The sequence below is a fragment of the Euprymna scolopes genome, chromosome 34, assembly GCF_053919585.1.
Source record: "Euprymna scolopes isolate OS-2025 chromosome 34, ASM5391958v1, whole genome shotgun sequence".
In the NCBI taxonomy this organism is placed as follows: Eukaryota; Metazoa; Mollusca; class Cephalopoda; order Sepiida; family Sepiolidae; genus Euprymna; species Euprymna scolopes.
Window position 1 is genome coordinate 31,207,039 of NC_136515.1, and position 22,962 is coordinate 31,230,000.

The following is a 22,962-nucleotide window of genomic DNA, read 5'->3' on the forward strand; positions in this document are numbered from 1 at the left end:
CGGCCTTCCTCAAGACCAAGCCAACAATCATGTCAAGTGGAGATCAAGAATCAATCATTGCAAACTCTGAAGAAGGTTGGAGGTGTAGCAGTCACAAATTAAATAAACATCTATTTTCTCTCACGTATCAAATAAAACCTTAAATCTAATAGCCATGCCTTCACAAACTTCAAAACCTAGATGATACCCTTTTCTCTTCCCCGCAGAAGAGATGTTACTAACCTGCCTTAGCTCTATCATTATTTTCATGGTGAATGCTCGACTGAACCCCAATCTATAGTACCCCTTTGCCAAACTTTCATAAAAAAACACTCGTCTAGCTACAACCACTATCAACAATTTCCCCCACTCTCTATCTGTGCTTAAATCTAAACATGGACTCCATGAACAAAGCTTCTTTCCTTGAACTACTTGCCTGTGGAACTCCGTTCTGCTGGCCTATTTTCCTGCTGACTACAATATGGTCATATTCAAGTCCAATGTAAATAAGTTTTTGCTGAACTGTGTCTTTAAATAATCAAATTATACCAAATTCCCACAACTAATGATTACTACACTGTTGTACTGATGACTACTGTACACCCATTAACCCTTATCCTCAAGAGACTTTCAGGCTTTGTTTAAAAAAAAAAAAAAAAAACACATTCATTAATACAAATAATTGAGCCTATAATTTACTACTAGCAATACTACCTGATTTTGCCCAAGACCATAGCAAACAAAATAAAGTAAAAAAAGTGAATGCAACATTTTTCTTGTAAAGTTTCTTTCTATCTCATCATTCTTCCTCTTTGACAACTATTAGGTTGATGCTAAAATAATGTTGTTTTGTTGACATTCAACTTCTAGTCAAAAAACATTATTTTTGCACCAACCTAATAGTTAAATATAATAGAAAGAAAGAAAAAGGCTGGAAAGCAATGCTAAAACCTAGTTTCAATGGGTTTTTTTTACAAACATTTACTAGTAAGAATAAAAGAAAGTATATTTTTCTATTTCTCCAGCCTGGAGTGCATTAATTTGATTCACCTTTACCAAATAAATATTAGTTTATTTTTACCATAACCATGAAGAAGGCTGTCTTACATTCTTGCGTTGATGAAACTGCTAAATAAAATAACACAAATTGTTGAGACATTTCTTTTTAACTGATGAACTTCTTTTCCTACTTCATCTCAAGCGAGCTCAGTGAGATTACTACAAAATGATTATCCCGACAAGCATCTTATTGGTTTAATTGTAGTCTACTTCTTAAAGAACAAATCTGATACCTTGCTAGCAAGTAAAAAATATGTAGCTGACTTGGCCCCCTATGGTGTAGTAAAGTGTATCCGCTCTGACAATGTACAGAATTCACTAATAAAGACTTTGAACTTTTATTAATTAACCATCATATTAAACATGAAAAATCGGCCCCTAATTCACCTCAACAAAACAGAACTATGGAAAGATCATGGCGGACACTTTATGAAATTTTGGGCGGAATGAAACATTTTTGTTTGAAATGAAATATATTTATTGTTTGAAATGAAACATTTTTTTGTTTGAAATGAAACATTTTTGTTTGAAATGAAATATATTTATTGTTTGAAATGAAACATTTTTGTTTGAAATGAAACATTTTTGTTTTACTTTTGTTTGAGATAATTGTTATATATATTCAATCAGAACAGTAAAGATATCTAGTGTCCTGCTACAAACTGCATGATGCAAAGATCATGACTTACTTTGACTTAGGAATATCTCATCCTGCAATGCATGAGGCAGTCAAATATACCATCATTTTTAATCTGAAGCCAGATCCACAGCGTCCCACCAGCTTCTGCCAACTGCGATCAAATCTCTTGATATGGGATGTGGTCACAAGAAAATGAATTACAGAAATAATGCTTGTATCATCAATGTAGTTTCCAGTGGATTCTAGCAGGTATGTAGCACTAGGCACTGAAAAGATATTCCTTAGTAACTCATAAATATAAAAACAACTCTCTTCATTGAATCATGGCGTCAACTTGCTAATGTTCACTTTCTTATTTCTGGCTGGTGACTTCTTTGGTATCTAAATTATCATTTATTATCTCTAGGTTTTTTTTAAAACTTTTCTTAGGATTAAACTTTTTTTAACTTTTAATATGCTGAGATGATTTTAACAAAATTTGCTTTTGAGGTGTAATTTTTAATGTCCAAATATGAAACTACATTAGGTTTAATATTTAGTGGTCTATGTGGAAAAGTAAGGTAGATAGCAGTACAATCACTGGTAAAGAACACACGAAAGAAAAAAAACTTGTCCTCCTCACTCTTTAATAAAGAATGCTAAACAATGCATAGACAACTACATACCCTCCCAAAAAATTCTAACAGAAACTAAACAGCCAGCCTTGGTATACTCCTGAATATGCTGGTGCCAATGCACACAGAAAACACTACTTCAATTGATTTAAGCTTAATAGATGATTTAAAACTAAAATCACTATAAAATTGCCAGCAATGACTGCAAAAGAATGATAGAAAATGTGAGTGTCGTATGCTCAATCCATCAAGTCTAAAGTAGAAGAACAGAGGCTCGGTTATCATCAGTTTTGGCGAATAACAAACAAGGTCATAAGTAGATGCATGTCCTCTATCCCAACCATCATCAATGAGCTTAAAGTGACAAAGACAAACTCTTTACCAAAAACTTTACAACAAACTCAACCCTATGCAATTAGGGTATCCTACCTCCTGAATTTCTTCCCAAGACTGAAACTGAGTGACATCCAGGTATGTGTTTGTGATATTGCCACATTCATCAAGAATATTGATGCTTGCAAGTGTCCTGACAATATTCCAGTTACAGTACTCAAAAAGCTGCAACCAGAACTAGATCTATTCTTGCAAAAGCTGTTCAATCAATGCATAAAGGAGAAACATGTTGGAAAACCTCATTAGTTTGCCTAATATTTAAAAATAGTGACACTCTGTCTTCTGCATCTCAATACAGACTCATTAGTCATATGTGTGTCATGAATAAATTGCTTGAATCTGTGTTAAATAGAGAAATTGTCAAACAGCTCAGCAAAAAAAAAAAAAAAAATATACTCAGTGACAAGCAATATGATTTCTATCCGGTGAGATCAACAGCTGATGACTGTAATTTCATATAAGATCAGTGATTATCAAGGGGAGTTTCAAGAGCAATAGCTCTTGAAATATCAAAGGCATTTGATAGGGTTTGATATAACTGTCTATTTCAGAACTATAGAATATCTGGAAATGTCTTCTCAACCATCAAATCTTTTCTCTCTGATAGGTTTATACAAGTAGTCATCAATGGGAAAAGGTCTGAAGTTCAAAGTATCAATGCTGGTGTGCCTCAGGGATCCATCCTAGGCCTAACTCTGTTCCTTATTTTCATCAATGATTTCCCAAATCACATTCTAAATTCATTTGTTGACATATATGCAGATGGCACTATGATCTATGGCAACACTTCAAAGGCCAATAATGACTAGGATCTGAGCATGTGGTGCAATGAAATAAAAAGTGTCTGATTAATTTTAATGCATCCAAAACCAAGCTTTTATCTTTTTACCATAAATTGGCTCCAATTGATATGAATTGCTCTCACCTAAAAAAGGCTCCCTGTTTTGACAAACTTCTAGGTCAGACCTTTACTTCTGGCCTGAAATAGAAGATTTACATCAAATCTGTTTCCAAGGTTGCCGGAAAAATGGTTGCATCATTTTACGGCTCCCAATGCAATTCTGTACATGTATAAGAGCTAGATACATCCTAAAATGGAGTACAGTAATACACTGTTGTCTACCATACACTCATAACCCTTATTCTCAAGCGGTCTTTAGGCCTTTATAAGTGGTAACCAAAATTGGCCAAATTGTAATTATATGAGATTATGAATAACTTTAGTCATAATTGAAGACAGTTTGATAAACAATAAAAATGATTTAAATTTTTTCTGTGTATTCTTTCTAAATATTATATATCTTTCTAATACTCTTAAGCAAACTGTTAATTTAATCTAGAATTAGTTGGGAATAAACACAAAGAGAAAATTAAGAATTGTATAGGATTCAAACCTGTGTATTAGAAAAAGGTACCATCTGTTGTGTGTTACTTTCACCACTTGACTAATGAGCCCAATGGTGTGTAAAGGCTGATTTTGTACAATTAATTAATTTCTTCAACTTTGTGATAAATCTGTGTTTATGCTTTTATTATCATTGTAAAACATAATTTTCTGAAATTTGCATGAAGTGGTGAACATGATGAACATACTACAGCTGAATTTGTTAGTTAAGTGGCTAAGATAGCATTCACAATAGATGATCCCTATTTCTGTAAGAGGTTCATTTTTCTCTTCATGGTTTTCTTAATTTGTTATACCTAGCTGTAAATTAACAGTGTCATCAAAAATGTTTATTGTTGCTATAAACATTAAGGCTACACATTTACTCCTTTTTATTGCAGATGTTATCTGGATAGTTGACAATGTTATCTTTTAGATGTAATTTTTTTCTTACAGTTTTGATATGGGCAAATGCAAACAAAAAGCTGCACAAAAAATTGACAGTACGATCAAGCAGGGTTCAAATCTTCCAACTGGTGGTAATCGTGACTTCCTATACTGATGATTCCCAAAAGGATGAAACACTAGTGTGTCGACATTAAAAATAATTATAGTAATAATTATATATTCTTTACTTACTGGTTTATTTTCTGTTAACCAACATTTACAGAATTCACAAAATTTTCTTGGCTGAGATTTCCAGAAGTCGGCCCTGAAAAATAAAATTTTTTTAAATTGATGTTTAGAAAGCTTACAGTATTTTTATTCATGAATTGGACATTTGTAAATGTATTTAATAAGAAACATTCAGAAATTGCTTTACTGTTTACATCTTTTAGTACTGTATTTTGACGGAAAAGGAAACTTCCATTAAAATGTACAAATGACTACCAAACATAACAGGAAAAGTTAATTTCAACATAAAAAGGTCTTTTATGATAGTTTTTACAAAAATTTCTTTCTTAATGGATAATTATGTGAACAAACCAAGTTTAAACTTCAAGGTTTTTACACTGAGGCATCTTTGTTTTGTTGTAATTATCAAATTTAATTCTCTATGCCATATTATTATGGCATATACATGACATTTTTGTTTTGTTCTAGCCATCAAATATACTCTTTCGGTTTATAGAGGTAGCATTCTTGTTTTGTTGTAAACAGAGGATGTAATATTTCATTTATTTTATTCTATGCCAATGTTAACTTATTGAGTTATTACCCCTGTCCCTAAACTAAGTGAGTGATGGGCCTTGTCTTGATAAGGGAGCTGTCTCAAACAGACATACTGAATAAAATTTTTTTCGTTTGTACACTTGTATCTGAAAATGGTTTCATGTAATACCGCTTTATTTATTGGCATGTTGGCATGGTTATCCACATGTTACTTTTCTCTTTAATTATCCAGGTGGAAAGAGGATATTACCTACTTGAAGGCAACACATTACTTGATTTCACACACTGTCAGACTAATGAGTGCTACAAAAACACATCAATTGCTTGAGTAATGGTGCCTGGGAAAGAATGAGAATCTCTTTTGAAAAAATAACCTAAGATACTACATGTCTCATGATCAAAACTATGCTCCATTCTTTGATGGTAGCTGACAGAAGTCATGAACTGACCCACAAAGGGTTTCACAAATGAAGATCTGGAAGTATCAAATTTCAACTAAGTCACCTCCATCCAGAGAAATAATATGACTGAAATGATGTGGAAACAGGTGCCAAACTATTGATCTGACATATCATGGAGTGTAAGTGTAAAAGTATCACTATCTTTCGTATGCATTGAACAGACAGTATAACAGGATTATGACATTTAGCAAACCACATAACAAAATTATGACATTTAGCAAACTATAAGACAGTATTATCGCATTAGGGTGACCATAGGACAGAATTATGGTATTTCGAAAACTGCCAGAGAGTATTATGGCATTTTGCAAACAATATGGAAAGATTTTGACACTTAACAGACAATATAATAGAATTATGGCATTCAGAAGATCATACAGCAAAATTATGGCATTTAGCTGAAGACATACTAGAATTCTCAGTTAGCAGACCATAAGAAAACATGATGTCTTTTAGAAGAGCATAAGAAACATTACGTCTTTTAGCAGACCATAAGACAGAATCGTGGCATTTAACACACCATAAGACAGAATCGTGGCATTTAACACACCATAAGACAGAATCGTGGCATTTAACACACCATAAGATAGAATCATAGCATTTAACACACCATAAGATAGAATCATAGCATTTAACACACCATAAGACAGAATCATGGCATTTAACACACCATAAGATAGAATTAACAATACACATGAAAAATTGAAATGGCTGAAAATATTTCAATATTGGTATATATAGAAAGAGCTTGATGAGCTAAGAAAAAATCTTTTTAAATTTTAAAAATCCAATTGAAATTAAGGAAGTTATGACTATTTGTGTGCCTCACACATTTGGATATTTTTTCCCTCTTTAAGACCATACGCGTTTTGTCATATTTTTTTTTTACACTACTCTTTCATTAAAAATTTGTTAAAACAAACATTAAGCAATGAAATTTACCATATAAGTCTATTTTTGTGCTAGGAATTAGAATATGCTACTGAAAATCTCCATAAATTAATGGTTTCCAAATAATCTGCAGTAGATGCACATCAATATTCTGCAATTCCTTATAAATGCCATGTATTCATTAAAAGAAAAGAAGTTATAGGACTCAAAGCTGAACTGTAATGCATTTTATGTAGAAATAACTGAAATCGAAATCTAAGACTGTTTAAAAATGTATATGCTGCAATATTTCTTTGGTATTATTTTGGTATTTGGTATCATTGTAGATTAATACCCTCTGTTAACCCCACCCCCACCCCATCTGACCACCTCTACAAAATATGTGATTTTACCTTCGTAGGCAATTACGTGTGATCACCTTGAAAAACTTTAATGAAAGATAAACAAGTATTATTTTAGAATTTAATGTAAGATGATCCCCCATTTTGAGCCATTCTAGCATTTTAGGGCAGTTAGCCATTTTTTTTTTTCCATAGAAGATAAATCCTGTGCGCTTTTTTTTTTTTTTTTCTAAAGATGATTATATGTGGTATTAAGAGGGTCTTTGTGCAATTATGAGAGGGTGAGAGGGAGGTTGCGACTAACTTTGGGTTAATGATAGAGTTAAAGGAAATTATATGTGAACATCCTGAAGACTGATAGAATCAAAACAAAAACAACTTTAGAATTTAGAGTGGAGGTTGATTTCACATAAATTCAATGTAAAATAATTCACCATTTTGAGACCATTCTAGCATTTTAGGACAGTTGACCAATTTATTTTTTTATAGGAGATAAATCGTGCACTTTTCTTTTCTTTTTTTTTTTTGGACACTTATATGTAGCTTACAGAGAAATTTTGTTTGGTGAGGAGTTTGTCACTTGGACTTAGCGTTATTGTTAGGTCTAAAGAAGGTTTTAGAAGGAGGAGGAGGAGGCTTGCCACTCGTACCTAGGGTTAGAGGTAGGATTAAGGGAGTTTTTTTTAAGAGGGCGTTTGACACTCATATTTACAATTAGTGAGTCATAATTATTGGCTTTTGAAAATGTTATGCCTTCGATTTTAAACATCAAATTATTTTTAAATATGTAAACTTACATAAATGAGGGGTGTGAAACTTAAAAATTATGACAAACAGACAAAAATAAATTTCATTAAAAACAAGTGACGTCACTAACAGAAAATATGACGTTTGGAAAACTTATTAAGTATTTTTTGCCGACTTATTTAAATATCAAAAACACTTTTTGCTAAAGTTGACAAATCGTCCACAAATTTTGGATAAATTTGATTTTTATTTTCAATTACTTTTCTTGTCTGAGTGACACATTATTTTGTTAAACTTTCCAGTTTAAGACGTTTTTTTTTTTATTTTTCTACCTGGACTTTGGGCCAAGATCACAGATCAATGACAGACAATTTTTATGTTTGTTCCTATCCAGATTACCCCTTTTTGGGAGCTGGATTTTTCTCACATTAAAAACCAACCTTGTGTCCAAAGCTTTTCATTCTCCTGGGATGATCGTATAACTCTTTTTCCTGGGGTTGATCGCTATCGGGTTGGTCATTTTCCTTTTTCTGGAGGACCGGCATTGTCCGGCTGCTTGTGGTATTACCAAGTCGAACATGTCATACATCTGGTCCATTACCTCTTCTTTTTCAGCAGGAGGTTGTCTTTCGTCATCTGTGATACATTTCCGAATTTGGTTTAAATGCTTCTTGTGAGTAAATCTTAGACCTTCGATAATGTAGACCATCTGCCTGATCCTTTTCTGGACCTTTCCTAATTCCCACATCATACTATCATTTTTGTGTACCTGCAAAAATACATTTTCGTCAGGTAAGTACTTCTTTTTAGGAACTATGGTATTTGGCGGTTTCACCTGTTTTGGCAAAAGTTTCTTGAAGACCGGCCTAATTTTCCTCACAAACATTAACTCTGCCAGCGACATCTTCGATGGAGTGCTTTATTTGGCGTAATTTGGTAAATTTGTAAAAACTTTTGTAGCGCCTTTTCTGAGGGTGTTCTTTTAGCCTTCTTAAGGGCTCTTTTCAGCGTGTCTACAAACCTCTCTGCCTGACCGTTCGATCGGAGATGATAGGTTAGCGTCGTTATGTAGTTAACCTGGAAATCCTTACAGAAACTTTTAAAATCTGCTGAAGTGAATTGTGTGCCATTGTCTGACACTAGACAATCAACCACACCAAACCTAGCGTACAATTTGTGAAGAGCACGGATTGTAAAATCCATCGTTGGACTTTTACATCGAAATACCTCAGACCATTTTGAAAAACTGTCTACCACTATTAACTAATAGTTTCCATCCAGTGGGCCTGTGTAATCTACGTGTATTTTTTGCCATGGGTGGTCCGCTTTAGGCCACGGGCTAAATTGTCTTGGAAGCACTTTTGCAGTCAATGCGCATCCCTTACATTACTTTACAGTGCCTTCTATATCAGTGTCCATACTCTTCCAGTAAACGTAGGACCTCATGAGGTTCTTCATTCGTGTAGCCCCAGGGTGCTCTATGTGGAAATCCTTTAAAATTTTCTTTTTTAGTGTAGCTGGGATTACTACTCTTTCTCGGTACAACAGTACCTCATTGCACATAGAATAAGCTTCTGCCACCGATTCATCCAATTCGATTTTTTGTTTCGTTTCTTTGATGAAACTATCTTCTTCAACTTCCCTTATTATATCTTCCAAAGTGACCGGTAGTTCCTTGATCGTATTACATAGTATTTGTGTATAGTCCTTTTCACTTTGTAGTGACGCTATTACTGTGTCTTCCCTTGATTTTGGAATTAATCGCGACAATCCATCTGCGTGAATTAATTTTGCATATGTAAGAAATTCCATACTGAAATCGTAATTCAGTAGAATGGTCCCCCATCTTTGAAGTCTGTTGGCTGTGCAAGTTGGCAGACCTTTTTTAGAGCCAAAGATGGTTATAAGTGGCTTATGGTCAGTTTGTAATTTAAATTTAGGACTGTGTAAAAATCGGTGGAATTTTGTAACACCGAATACAATCCCCAGTGCTTCCTTTTCGATTTGGGAGTAATTCTTCTCGGCACGCAGTAAAGTTCTTGACGCATGGGTGATTGGCTTAGTGGACCTATCAAGCATCTTGTGTAGAATGCACGCCTCGATTCCATCATAACTTGTGCCAGTTACGACAATAATCTCTTGTTTCGGATTGAAATGAGTCAGGGATAAATCAGACGTTAATACATTTTTAATTTCTTAAACGTTGCCTGGCACTCAGACGGCCAGTCCCATTTTTTGTCCTTTTTTAATAGTACATTCAATGGCGCACGCAATTCATGCATGTTCCTAATGAACGTTTGATAATAGTTCATGAGCCCTAAAAAAACTCTGCAATGTAGTTACATTATGAGGTTCTGGCATGTCTTTTATAGCTGTGGACCTCTCCAGATCGGGTTTCCTCCTGTCCTTATCTATTAAATGACCCAGGTATTCAATTTGTTTCAAAAAAAAAAAAAAAAAAAAAAATCGCATTTTGCTTCCTTCAATGTGAAGCCGTATTCTTTTATTCTGTCAAATACTTGAAATGCATGATCTCTATGTTGTTCAACATTTTGACTGCGCATAAGAATATCGTCCAGATAGCAAAGTATCGATTACCTGTTGGAAAACTGCAGGTGCTACTTTTATACCAAATGCTAATCTATTGAATTTATGAAGTCCTTTGTGCGTTGAGATACACAAAAGTTTCGAGCTATCTTCCTCTACTGGTATTTGTAGGTATGCCTCGCTTAAGTCTATTTTGGAAAAACGTTTTCCGCTAACAGCGAATATTTTGTCTGGGCTTGGTAGTGGGTAGTGATGGCCCTTGAGTGCCCCATTCAATCCGGTTGAGAAGTCTGCGCATACCCTAATCTCTTTAGATTTTTTTTTTCACGTATACAGTGGGGGCTGCCCACTTACTATAGTTAATACGGGTCAAAATCCCAGTGTTAACTAGTCTTTCCAATTCTTCTTCAATTTTTTCCCCTCAAAGTGAATGGTATGCTCTGTGGTTTTTTAAATATTGGTTTTGCTTCATCCAGCAATTCGAATTTCGCCTTTATTTTTATGCAGCATTCAAGCTTTTCAGAGAAAACACTTAGGAAAGATTTAAGATCTTTTTTGTGCTTGTCGGCTTCAGCTGTTAGGTTTTCGACTTTGTGACAAAAATCACTCATTGGCAAGTCCCATAATTCACATTCCTGAATCCAATCGGTCCCGAATAAGTTTGTTGCATTCCTTAGAACGAACACTTAGCTTTTTTGCGGTTCTTTTTAGTGACACACCCTCCAAATTTATTTTTTCACCAGTTACCGATCTTGTGACTTTATTCGTCTTCGTCATCGTAGGTTTCTTATTCTCTTCCACATGTGAAAATTTATAATTGATAAATCCGACCTTGAATACAGCTGCAGTTTCACTTCTTTATTTCTGATTCTCACTGTAACATATTTCCTTATGTTCTCTGTTGGTGAAGGGTCCATTTTTGCAGTTTTTATGTAGCTCTTTCTTGTTACTTTCGCTCTGCAATATGAGGCCTTGTGCTCTGCTTGCTTACATAGGTCACATGTTATTTTCCTTTGGTACTGACATGCATTGTAACCATGAGGTCCTCCACATTTGCTACAAGAGGTCCTAGAATTTTGTTTATCCTAATAATTTTGTGAAAAGTTCTTTTTGTCTCTTGGTTGGTAATTACTGGCGGGTGTCCTTTATTTTTAAGCGTATTTTTTTAATGTGCCCGATATCTGCTTCCTCTATGTTTCGGGAATCTTGCTTCATTGCCATGAACCGCTGACAATCTTCAAGTTTCTGAAGCATCAAATCAGGTTCTAATTCCAATTTATTTAGAGCACAACATCTTATATCAGCTTCTTTTGTGGCTATCAAACCTTATGTGAATATTAAGCATTTGAAGTTGTGCTTGGGGGGGGGGGTAAAATAAAAAAAAGTTTTGCTAGGTGAGTATGAGGATTGAACCCAAACCCTTGAGGCAAAGTTGGAAATTAAAGTGTAAAAAAAAAAACATGCAACGTTAACCATTGGGCCACCGTGACATACTAATGGAAACAGGTTTGAATTTATTTAATTACTTAGAATTTGCAGGTGCACGTTTTAATGTCTTAATGAGGTCAACTTTGACTGCGGGGTTTTTATTTTTATTTTCCCAAGATGTTGGGGGGGGGACCAGCTCCTCTTGTCCAATTTGAATAGCAATTTGCTGATATAAGGAAAATATTTCCACATTACTTTCAGACATTTCCGGCGATGGCGACTGGAAAAATACCGCCAGAATTAGTGTCGCTTTTATTATAGGAAAAAGTCCAACCCACACGTGGCGAGCGAAAACTGTTGAATATTTATCTTCTTGAAGTTGAGCAAATTAAATAGACAGGCGAGCTTCGTTGTTAACTCGGAGATATGATTTATATATGATATAAAAAGTTTTAAGAAGTTGTGAGCCGACTGAGCGCTTCTCTGAAAAAAACCTTTCTTGGACATACACAAAAAGCGAACATACATACATACATTTTGGCTTTTATATATATAGATTTCCTCGTGTGGCAATTTTCTTGAGAAAATAATTTGGCGTTTGCATTTATACAGAAAGCAGTAGATTTCATTTGTCATTTTTCAATTTTCGTAATGTGTAGGTACTCGGTTCAATTCCTTGTTGATCCTACACATTTTTTTCCTAAAAGAGAATTAGTTACTTATCTGTTAAAGAGAGTTTATAGCATTTATTTAATATTGGCTACTCTTTTCGATTTTTGTGCAAAAAAGAAATGTCCTTTTCTTGTTAACACTTTGTTTGTCGTGGTTAGCGAAATCATTTTTTTTTCTTCTTCGACATGCAGTCCTGTTGACTGTTGAAAGTTTATTTTAATTGGATTAAAATCCAACGTTTATTTTTTGTCCGAATACTCGCTTTAGTCAATAAAATAAAATATACTATCATTTACTTGCTGTATTTGCGTGAGTTATTTTTTCTTTTTCCAATGCTAATGCCTCTTGGTACTCTTGCATAATTTGACCCAAATTCTCGTGAATTCCTATCAAGCATGGATCGGGCGAGACCAGCAATCATCGGTGTCAGCCGAGCGTTGTTCAAATGTTGAAATGCTAACTTGACTTTTTATTTTATTTATTTAATTTTTTTTCTGTTGTTTTTAGTAGTTTTTAAGGTGATATTAAGGGGGTGGGGGTAACTTTTAATTTTCTGATTAGTTACTTATTTATTATTTTTTTTAATTGAATTTTTTGGAGTTTGATTAGCCAAAGAAAAAGTGCTATCAAAATGGAAGCAGACAACATTTGAATTAGAAGAAAGCAACTAACCCAACAACAAAAAAAAAGAAAGAAAAGCTGATAAACAAATATATTTTCAAACTCTCCAAACAGGAAAAATGACAGGCAAGAAAATAAATCTATGCATGTTAGAAAAAGAAATGAAAACATTGATGCAGACAATCTCATATTGTCAGGAGAAGAAATTGCTTTCCCCAAAAAATGAGGTGCAACAATTGTAAACACAAATGTTTACTTAAACAAAGATCGTGTGTAAAGGATGGTTTCTCCTAGAGATGTACAAATGGACAGTGCCACCAAAAGAACTTGACTGAACACCAAGTCTTGAAAATAAACATAAAAAAAACAAGAAAAAAAAATATGGTTACAAAAAAGAAAACAAAAAAACTTGTACTTACACCTAACAATTATACGGTTAAAAAATCTTTTCTTGGAGAGAAAAAACAAACTTTCTGTTGATAAAGATTTTGCAAAACAAAATTAAAAAATTAAATACTAAAATGAAATAAACATATTTTCATTTTTCAAGGTTTTTTATTGTTTTTTGTTGTTATTTTTGATTATTTGCATTTGTATTTTTCCGGTTTGTTTTGTTTTTTTCATTAGTCTGCGTCTGTTACGACGCTCGGCTGACACCGATAATTGCCGGTCTTGCCCGATCCATGCCCGACAGGAATTCACGAGAATTCGGGTCAAATTATGCAAGAGTACCTGCCTTTTAACCATAAGACGTATTAGCAAGACATGCTTTTAAAAATGACAAAGTTCTTTTTTTCAACATTACTTGTATTTATAGAGATGGAAAAAAGTTTTTTTTTTTTGTACTTACTGAAACTTGGTCTTGCTAATTCAGTAGTAATAATTCTAAATGCAATTGTCTGGAGTTCTGTCTCAACTCGTAGTTTACACTTTTAGTAGCTATTTTAGCAGCAAGATAAAGTTTTTTAACGATTGTCGCAGCACGAGGGAAGAGAAAGCTGAGTAATTTGTGTTAAGCGATATACACGCCAGAAATTCTTTTCAAAGTTGAACGAATCAGTTCTTTCGACTTCTGTCTTCTCGCAAATGTTGCACTCTTCACAAGCAAGTTTTTTTCAACTGTCGACCAACCAAAAAAAAGAAACGACTCGCAATCTTTGTTTTGGCTTGACTTTTTATAGCCGTCGGTATTTTTGATGCGGTAGTGCGAGTATCGCTCACAAACGTTTTTCTTTGTAATCTAAAGGTCCCAGGTTCGCTCCCTGACGCAGGCACGCACAACTCATACTTTTTGTGCATTTTTGCGCATGCTCGTCTTTGTTAAATCCTTTTCTCACCAAGAATTGTTGTCCTTTTTCGAAATGTTCTTTATCCCGTGTTTGTGGATTTTTACGCTCAAATGTTTTTTCCCCAATGTAGACAAGTAGTTTTTCCCGTTCTTCACCGAACTTTTGAAAAATAAATACTTTTGAAGTTTCGAATTTCCCTAGAGTGTAGGAAAAATTTATTTCGAATATCCACGTGTGTTCTTTTTTTTTTTTTTTTAATCCTTTTGCTCGTCAAATGTTGTTTTCAAATAGCTGTTTTTTGTTTTTTTAGAGGGAGTCCTTGCCCGAATATTCATCATTCAGTTGTTGTAAGCAATTGTTGTAGATTGATCCAGGCAGTTCTTGAATCATCCTTGTCGCCAGTTGTAGGCTTGTGCTAGGGCTCACAAATGAAAGAAACCACAAGTAGTATAAAGTGTATAAAATATAATATGTATTTTAATCGAAAAAAAAACCTGGACTCGATTCTTAGCGACACTCTCCGCTCTAACCAGGTTCCATCTGGTTCTTGAGAACTCAACGGCTCGACACTCTCAAAACTTAACTCCCGGCCTTATATCATCTCATTTATGCAAATTAATGTGCAATCGAACCTGCTGATTTGTCGCTTTCTCGTCTCCCATCGCTCAGGTTTCGAGTTCGCACATGCAGCCCACCTCCGTGACTGGAGTCACACTCAATTTTCACTATACGCCCCCACCTGATCTCATGATTATAAACTGGGTAGGGAAGTAGTATCCGTCTTTGCTAGACACACCTAGCGCTCAACACTCTGCTAGACACACCTAGCGCTCAACACTCTGCTAGACACACCTAGCGCTCAACACTCTGCTAGACACACCTAGCGCTCAACACTCCGCTAGACACACCTAGCGCTCAACACTCCGCTAGACACATCTAGCGCTCAACACTCCGCTAGACACACCTAGCGCTCAACACTCTCTGACAAAGACAGATACTACTTAGCAAAAGTGGGGCTACACGGCTAGACACAGAAATTTGTAAATTTCTCATTTAAAAACGACTTTACATGCAAGTTGACTAAATCGCATTGTAATTCTTTTTAACAGCGACTACTTTTTCTTCAAAAACAAAATCGACTTGAATTGTACTCTCATCAAAATAACTATCATTCAGAAATGATTCCTTTTTCTCCTTTTCAGCACAACACGATTTCATGTAAAATTCCGCATTTAAAAATAACTTTTAAATACATACACGTCGTCCGAATCACATTTTAAGTTCTTTTAACAGCGACAACTTTTTTCAAATGCAATAAAATCCGACTCGAATTGTACTTTCATTAAAAATGAAAGTCGTTTAAAAGCGACATCTTTTCTTTTTAACACAACAGGACTTCATCTTAAATTCCTTGTTGAAAAGCGAATTTAGTGCATACAAGTCATTCGAATCGCATTTTAAGTTCTTTTAACAGTGATGACTTTTTCAAACAATAAAATCCGACTCAAACTGTACTTTCATAAAATAAATCCGTCGCTTAAAAATGACACCCCTTTTCCTTGTCAGCACAACAGGATTTCAATTTTCAACGTGACTTTTAATTTTTCAGGTTTGACGCGAATCATTAAAAATTTCCCATTTCATCTCGGCCACATTGGCTCCATATTTAAAGTTGAAATAGCTTCTAATCGAAAAAAAACCTAGACTCGATTCTCAGTGACACTCACTGCTATAACCAGGTTCCATCTGGTTCTCGAGAGCTTGACTCTCTCAAACATCTTAACTCCCGGCCTTATATTATCTCATTTATGAAAATTAATGCACAATCGAACCTGCTGATTTGTCACCTCCTCGTCTTCCATCGCTCAGGTTTTGAGTTCGCACATGCAGCCCACCTCCATGACTGCAGTGACACTCAATTTTCACTACATGTATTTATCATAAAGAATACAGGAGCCACTAAATTGGTATTAGAGGAGCATGTTTGTAGCATGCAGTTAAACATGGTATGAATGTCTCCATTTAGTCTCTGAAACTAGTGGTATTCATAGGACTGGCTGATTCCACTTAGATCTCAAATAAGGGTGATTTGTACCCCACAACATTAATTCATTTGAAAGGATATTCGTTTCTGAACAAAGCAGTGATATTTTGATGTGCTTTAGTTTTTAAAATATGACGATTTTAGTCTGTGATTATCCAAAGCTTTTTATCGTCCGTGTGTATTGCTAACAAAATTATGGCATTTAAGACACCATAAGATAGAAATATGTCATTTCACACTCCATAAGATAGAATTATGGCATTTCACATTCCATACAACAGAATGATGGCATTTAACAAATCATAAGACAGAATTATGGCATTTAACATGTCATAAGATAGAATTATGGGATTTAACATTCCATCAGATAGAATAATGGAATTCGCACACCATAAGATAGAACTATGGCATTTAAAACTCCATAAGATCGAATTATGGCATTCTGAACAAAGCAGTGGTATTTTGATGTACTTTAGTTTTTAAAATATGATTATTTTAGAAGAACCCCCTCGAAATCTGTGATTATCCAAAGCTTTTATCGTCAGTGTGTATTGCACACTATGAGATGGAATCATGGCATTTCACACTCCGTAAGACGGAATCATGGCATTTCACACTCCGTAAGATGGAATTATGGCATATCACACTCCGTAAGATGGAATTATGGCATTTCACACTCCATACAACAGAATGATTGTATTTAACACATAATAAGACAAAATTATGGCATTTAACACGTCATAAGATAGAATTATGGGATTTAACATTCCATAAGATAGAATTATGGAATTCACACACGACAAGATAGAACTATGGCATTTAACACTCTATGACAGAATTATGTCATTTAACGTACCAGAATACAGAATTATGGCCACAGCGATTTCTCAACGCGTATCTGCAGGTAGGCTCAACGCAGGTCCAGGATTGCTGTGTACGCACCCCTGCTGCCGCCACTCCCTCAGTTTATGTGCATAGATGTCAGCACCCACCATGTGTGGGTCAACGAGTTCATCCCTTTATATTTTTTTCTTTTTGTCTTTTTTAGCGGATTTTTTTTTTTTTTTTTTTTACACAGTGATCACCACTTATCAAGGCCCTGAAGCCACTCAGGGATAAGGGTTATTGCAAGTACATTACGTTAGTGTGGAGATTTGATGAAGTGTTTAATTAAGGGGCGGTTCATTAGGAATTTGTTAACATTGGACTTGAAGACATCCAAGTTGTAGTCCGGAGGGAAGCAGGCAGACGGAACAGAGTTCCACAGGTGTGCAGTTCTAAGAAAGAAGCTTTGTTCATGGAATCTATGTTTAGGTTTAGGCACAGATAAAGAGTGGGTGTATTTATTGATAGTGTTTTCTGCAAGACAGGTGTTTCTTGTGAAAGTTTGGCGAGGGGGACCATTGATTAGAGCTCAGTCGAGCACCTGCCATGAAAATAATGATAAAGCAGAGACAAACTCGCAACATCACTTCTGTGAGAAAAAAGTTGTAGGAAAAGAGGCTACGAAGTCTATTTTGAACTCTGTCAAGGCAGGATAAGTCCTTTCTAGCAGCTTCTGCCCAGATGTGGCAACAGTACTCCATCCTTGAACATACGTGGCTCTTATATAGATAGAGAATTGCATCAGTAGTGAGATATCTTCTGGAGCGGTAGAAGGATCCCACCATCTTTCCAGCGACCTTGGCAACAGACTTGATGTACGTGTTCCATTTCAGATCAAGAGTAAAGGTCAAACCCAGAAGCTTGTCAAAACACGGGGCCTCACCCAGACGAGAGCCATCTATCACAATTGATGCCAGCTGGGGATCAGAGCGTTGATGATGTAAGGATAGGAATTTGGTTTTGGATGCATTAAAGGTAACCAGCCACATCTTCCCCCACTGAACCACGCGCTCGAGATCAGAGGAGAGAGAATCCGAGAGAACTTTGTCATTTACAGCCTTTGATGTGTTGCCGTAGATGGTCGTGTCATGAGCATAGATGTCAACAAATGATTTAAGTATGTGTTTAGGGAGGTCATTGATGTAGATCAGGAAGAGAGTTGGGCCCAGGATTGAACCCTGAGGGACTCCAGCATTTATATTGCAGGCCTCCGATTTTTGTCCGTCTACCACTACTCTTATGAGCCTATCGGAGAGAAATGATTTAATGATTGAGAAAACATTTCCAGTTATACCGTAGCTGGAAATCTTGTGAAGTAGACCCTTATGCCATACCTTGTCAAAGGCCTTTGATATGTCAAGAGCAATTGCCCTAGAAAGGAAGCCTTTGTCAAGAGATTCACTAATCCTGTGGGATATAACCGTCAGCACATCTGCGGTAGATCTTGCAGAGCGGAAACCATATTGTGTGTCACTAAGAAGGTTATTCCTGCTGAGGTGGTTGACTATTTCTCTATTTAATATGGATTCCAGCAACTTACTCATAACACACAGGAGACTTATTGGTCTGTACTGAGAGGGAGAGGACTTATCACCTGAATTCTTAAATACAGGGCAAACTGATGAGGTCTTCCAGGGGGTCGGAAAGCACTTCTCCTTAAGGCAGCGCTTAAATAGTTTCGTAAGTATGGGAGCAAGTTCTGGTTGAAGCTTTTTTAACACTATAATTGGGATGCCATCAGGGCCAGTTGCCTTACTAGAATCTAGGTTCTTGATTAGCTTGGCGACCTCATGCACGGATATTTGTATGCTACCTAGCTTGTTCTGTGTTGTAGGAGGAAATATGGGGAGTTGATGGCCTTCGTCACATAGGGTAGAATTAGCTGCAAAGTTCTTTGCAAATAGTTTGGCCCTGTCTGACGCTGACGAGATGACCTCTAGTCCATTGATAATGGTTGGGATAGAACGCACAACGCCAAATTCCAAAAAAAGTCTTGCATGGAAACTTTTTGAAGTTGATGAAGATGATGAGTTGAAAGCCATTTGCAAAGTCTGTCAAATTAAAATATCGTGAGGAATAAAACCATCTAACATGACCACAACCAACATGTTAAAACATTTAACTATGAAGCATCCAAATAAATTGGAGGAGCAAAATAAAAAAGAAAAGAAACAAAAAATTACCAACTAGTCACTCAGAGCAGTTTTATTAGTGAGGGTCGAAATCGCAGTGTCTTTTTTTTTTTGCCTACATCATCATCTAGGTGTCACCAATTTTTTTGACCCACCTTAACTTCAAAGAGTAAATACAATATATACAACTAAAAAAATAATTTTTAAAAATGCTGATTCTATTCATGAAAAATTCTTTTAACTAGAAATTAAAACTTAGGTAAAGATAGCTGACTGACAGCAACAGGAGCACTGGTTAACTACTGAACCACGTGGAAAGGTGTGGGGGGGGGGGAGAAAAAAAAAGGAAATTAAATGATGATAATAAATTATGATAACCGTCTTTGAAAGGCACTAAACTCCTAAAATTTACTTCTTTAAAATTTTAGGCGGCACTCCCCGGCGATTTTAAAGCACTCTCTCTCTCCAAAAAAAAAAAAAAAAAAAAAAAAAGATTTCATTTTTAAGTTTGGGAAAGATATATTTATTATAACCGAATTCCTGTATGAAGACTGGATCTACTTTATTGGACGTTAATTTGTGAGATAAGTAATTTTTCAATGTTTAATATGTTTTTAAAGTTTCAATTATCAATTAAATTTTTTTAATTGCGTTTATTTTTCAATTTATTTTAAAAAAAAACAGGGTTTTAAATGTATTTTTCAAGGTAACAAGCTTCGAAAGAAGTCTAATAAAAAAAAAATCACTTCATTTTTAATTTCGACAACCCTGAGAATTTAATTATTAAAAAAATATTGAAATGTGACATTTTTTTATTTAACATTTCTATTAGTTCAATTAATTTTCTTTCAATAATTCATTTCACTCAACAAACTTCACCATTTTTTTTTTTTTAATCTTTTTCTGTAATTTTGGTAATTATGTTTGCTCAATTTTATCTAGTATTTCATTTGTTTTTTTAGTGGTATCATTTTTATATGTGTTCCTTTGATATACCCTATTTCAAAATTAGTTTGGCTAAACTTATTCTTCACGTTAGAAACAACGTGTAAAAGCAATGAAAAAGTAAGAAAAAATAATAGGTGTTAACTACTCCTTGTGAATTATGGAGGTCTGAAGAACTGCCGTCACAAATACAACTATCAATAGCCAAACAAAAAATCGTTTTTGAAATTCCTTTAATTGTAACTTTTCGCTATACCTACCTTTTTGATATAAAACACAAAAACTTTCTATTAATGGTATTTCTCATATATGGTCGTTAACTTTGGAAAGGTTATTTTGTATCTACGGCGCCATGTCACATGGTATATTGTTTTTTTTTTCATTACGCACGTTCATTTATAAATTATTAAATTAAATATTTATCTTTTTTATATTTAATTAGTATGTATTTTCTTTCTCTTCCGCTATATTTTTTTTTATTTAATTCATTAAATCTGTTAATTATGAGGACTAAAATAATGAATCGTGTGTATTTATTCTCTAATTTTCTTGTTTTTGTTCTGTTATATAAATTCTATTTTATTTGCTTTTTTCTCTGAAGGATAAATTCTATTTTCTTTGAGTTTTTTTTCTGTATTCCAATTAAGTAAAATAAATTTTCTCTAAAATAAATTTTGCTAAGTTTTCCGTTTAGTTTACTATATAATAATTTTATTTAAACCAAAACACGACGGTGTAGACATAAAATATCTCTTCCAAAGTTAGGGAACATATTTGGGAACTACCGACCATAAGTATAAAACTACCTGGTATATTTCAAAACAATAATTCCCTAGGAATCGGAATCGTACTTAGTATCGGAATCGGAATCGGAATCGTATAAAAATTAGGAATCGTCCCAACACTACTTTAGATGCATAACTGGGTTCAAACTGATGTGGTGTTGTTTTATTGCAATATCTTTGTAATAAAAAATATGTATCATTTATAAATTCATATTTCAGCTGTTCCTAAAAAATCTTGCTTTTATATCACTAATTCAAATTGTTAATTTACCTCTGATACTTTGAGAACTTGTAGTTTTTGTATTGCTATTCTAACATTACTGTAATTCTCTCTTTGTTTGTAGGTGAGGCATGAGTGATGAGTCGCAAAGTAGAGAGGAAGCATGTCAAACCAAGGAGTCCATTAACTGGAAGCAGTGCATTCTCTGCCAGTCTGATGATAAAAAGAAAGTCTTGGTGCAACATCCTCGATTAGAGTCCTATGGGCTCGTACTGCAAGTAATTCTAGAGAGGGCTAGTTTGAATGATGGGGACTATATCCAAATCCAAAGGCGATTGCAGAACTGCACACCAGAAACATTGTGTGAAGAGAGGGCGGTCTGGCATCGCTCATGTCATTCGAGTGCAACTAACAAAGTTGAAATACAACGTGCAAGAGATCGCATCGCACACGCTTTAGCTACAGGACACTACACTGCCAAAAAGCCTGGGCAGAAAAGAGGAATTACAGAAGAGGCTGTTCCAGACACCTCTACATCTGGTTCTGCATTGCCATTCACACGATCACATACAAGTTCACTGGATAAGAAAGAGTGCTTCTTCTGCCAACAGGACAATGGCCAACAACTGTACCAGATCAGGACTGAGAATGCAGGTAAAACTCTCAAAGATGCTGTGGAAAGGTCCCATAATCCTGCACTGAAAACTAGGCTGAACACCTGCATATCACCAGGTGACGCACATGCAAATGATGCCCTATACCACAAAGCTTGCTGGACCCAAAATGTGTTCCATGCTCTTCGAGATACTAACACTAGAAAAACTGCTGAAGAACCCTTTCTACAAAAGGCGAGTCTGCTTGAGCTGATAAATCTTATTGATGTAGAAACAAAAAACAAAGCATACCTTGGGATGGATGATATTGAAACGACTTATGTTAATATGCTTGGTTCGGAAGTTTTTGAAGGTCATGTACCTGTATTCAGTAGAAAATGGCTGAAAGAAAGGATCCTTACTTATTTGCCACACCTGAAGTCTGTTCGACCAAACATAAGGAAGCCAACTGTCCTCTACTCCCCAGATGCATGTGAAGAGGACATGGTCAATGACAACTGGTAAGGAGGAGAACAGCATGAAGACAATCTACAAAGCAGCACAGGTGATAAGGAAAAGCATTGTAACCTTCAAAGAGCCCAAGGAAAGAAATGTCATGCAGGTATCTAGTGACAATAATGATGTTCCAGCTGAATTATACACCTTAATCCATTGGATAATGGTTGGGCCTGCTGAAAAGCTGGAAACTGTAAAGAGAACTAAAGATGTTGACCGAGCAACACTGACGGTGAGCCAGAATATCATGTATGGGTTCAAATCCAGTAAACAGGTAAGGTACAAGTCAAGCAATGAATCAGCATTTAAGTCACCCCGTTCACGAGTGAATTCTCAGGTTCTGGGACTGGCACTGACTGTCCACCATGACACACGCAACAAGAAGCTGTTGAATCTTCTCAATGCTCATGGCTACGCTATTTCACATCGCCGTGTCCTTCTCATGGAAACTGCTCTGGCAAATGCTGTTGTAGAAAACACCAGAGCATACCAAGGCCTCTATGTACCACCATTCCTGAAGAAGGGGACCTTTGTGTTTTTCGCCGTAGATAACACAGATTTTGCAGAGGATACTCCTGATGGGAAGGGAACCATCCACGGAAC

The 22,962-nt window shown here is 35.3% G+C and overlaps 1 protein-coding gene across 1 annotated transcript in view; it reads right to left on the bottom strand.

The window, feature by feature from the left end:
- The window catches only part of LOC145259159 (WW domain-binding protein 4-like), a gene marked incomplete in the record, with an annotated part of 109,238 nt that overhangs the window by 59,266 nt on the left and 27,010 nt on the right, over positions 1–22,962 (bottom strand). The window contains 1 exon segment of the mRNA XM_080116887.1: positions 4,709–4,781. Coding sequence (XP_079973013.1) covers positions 4,709–4,781 — 73 coding nt within the window.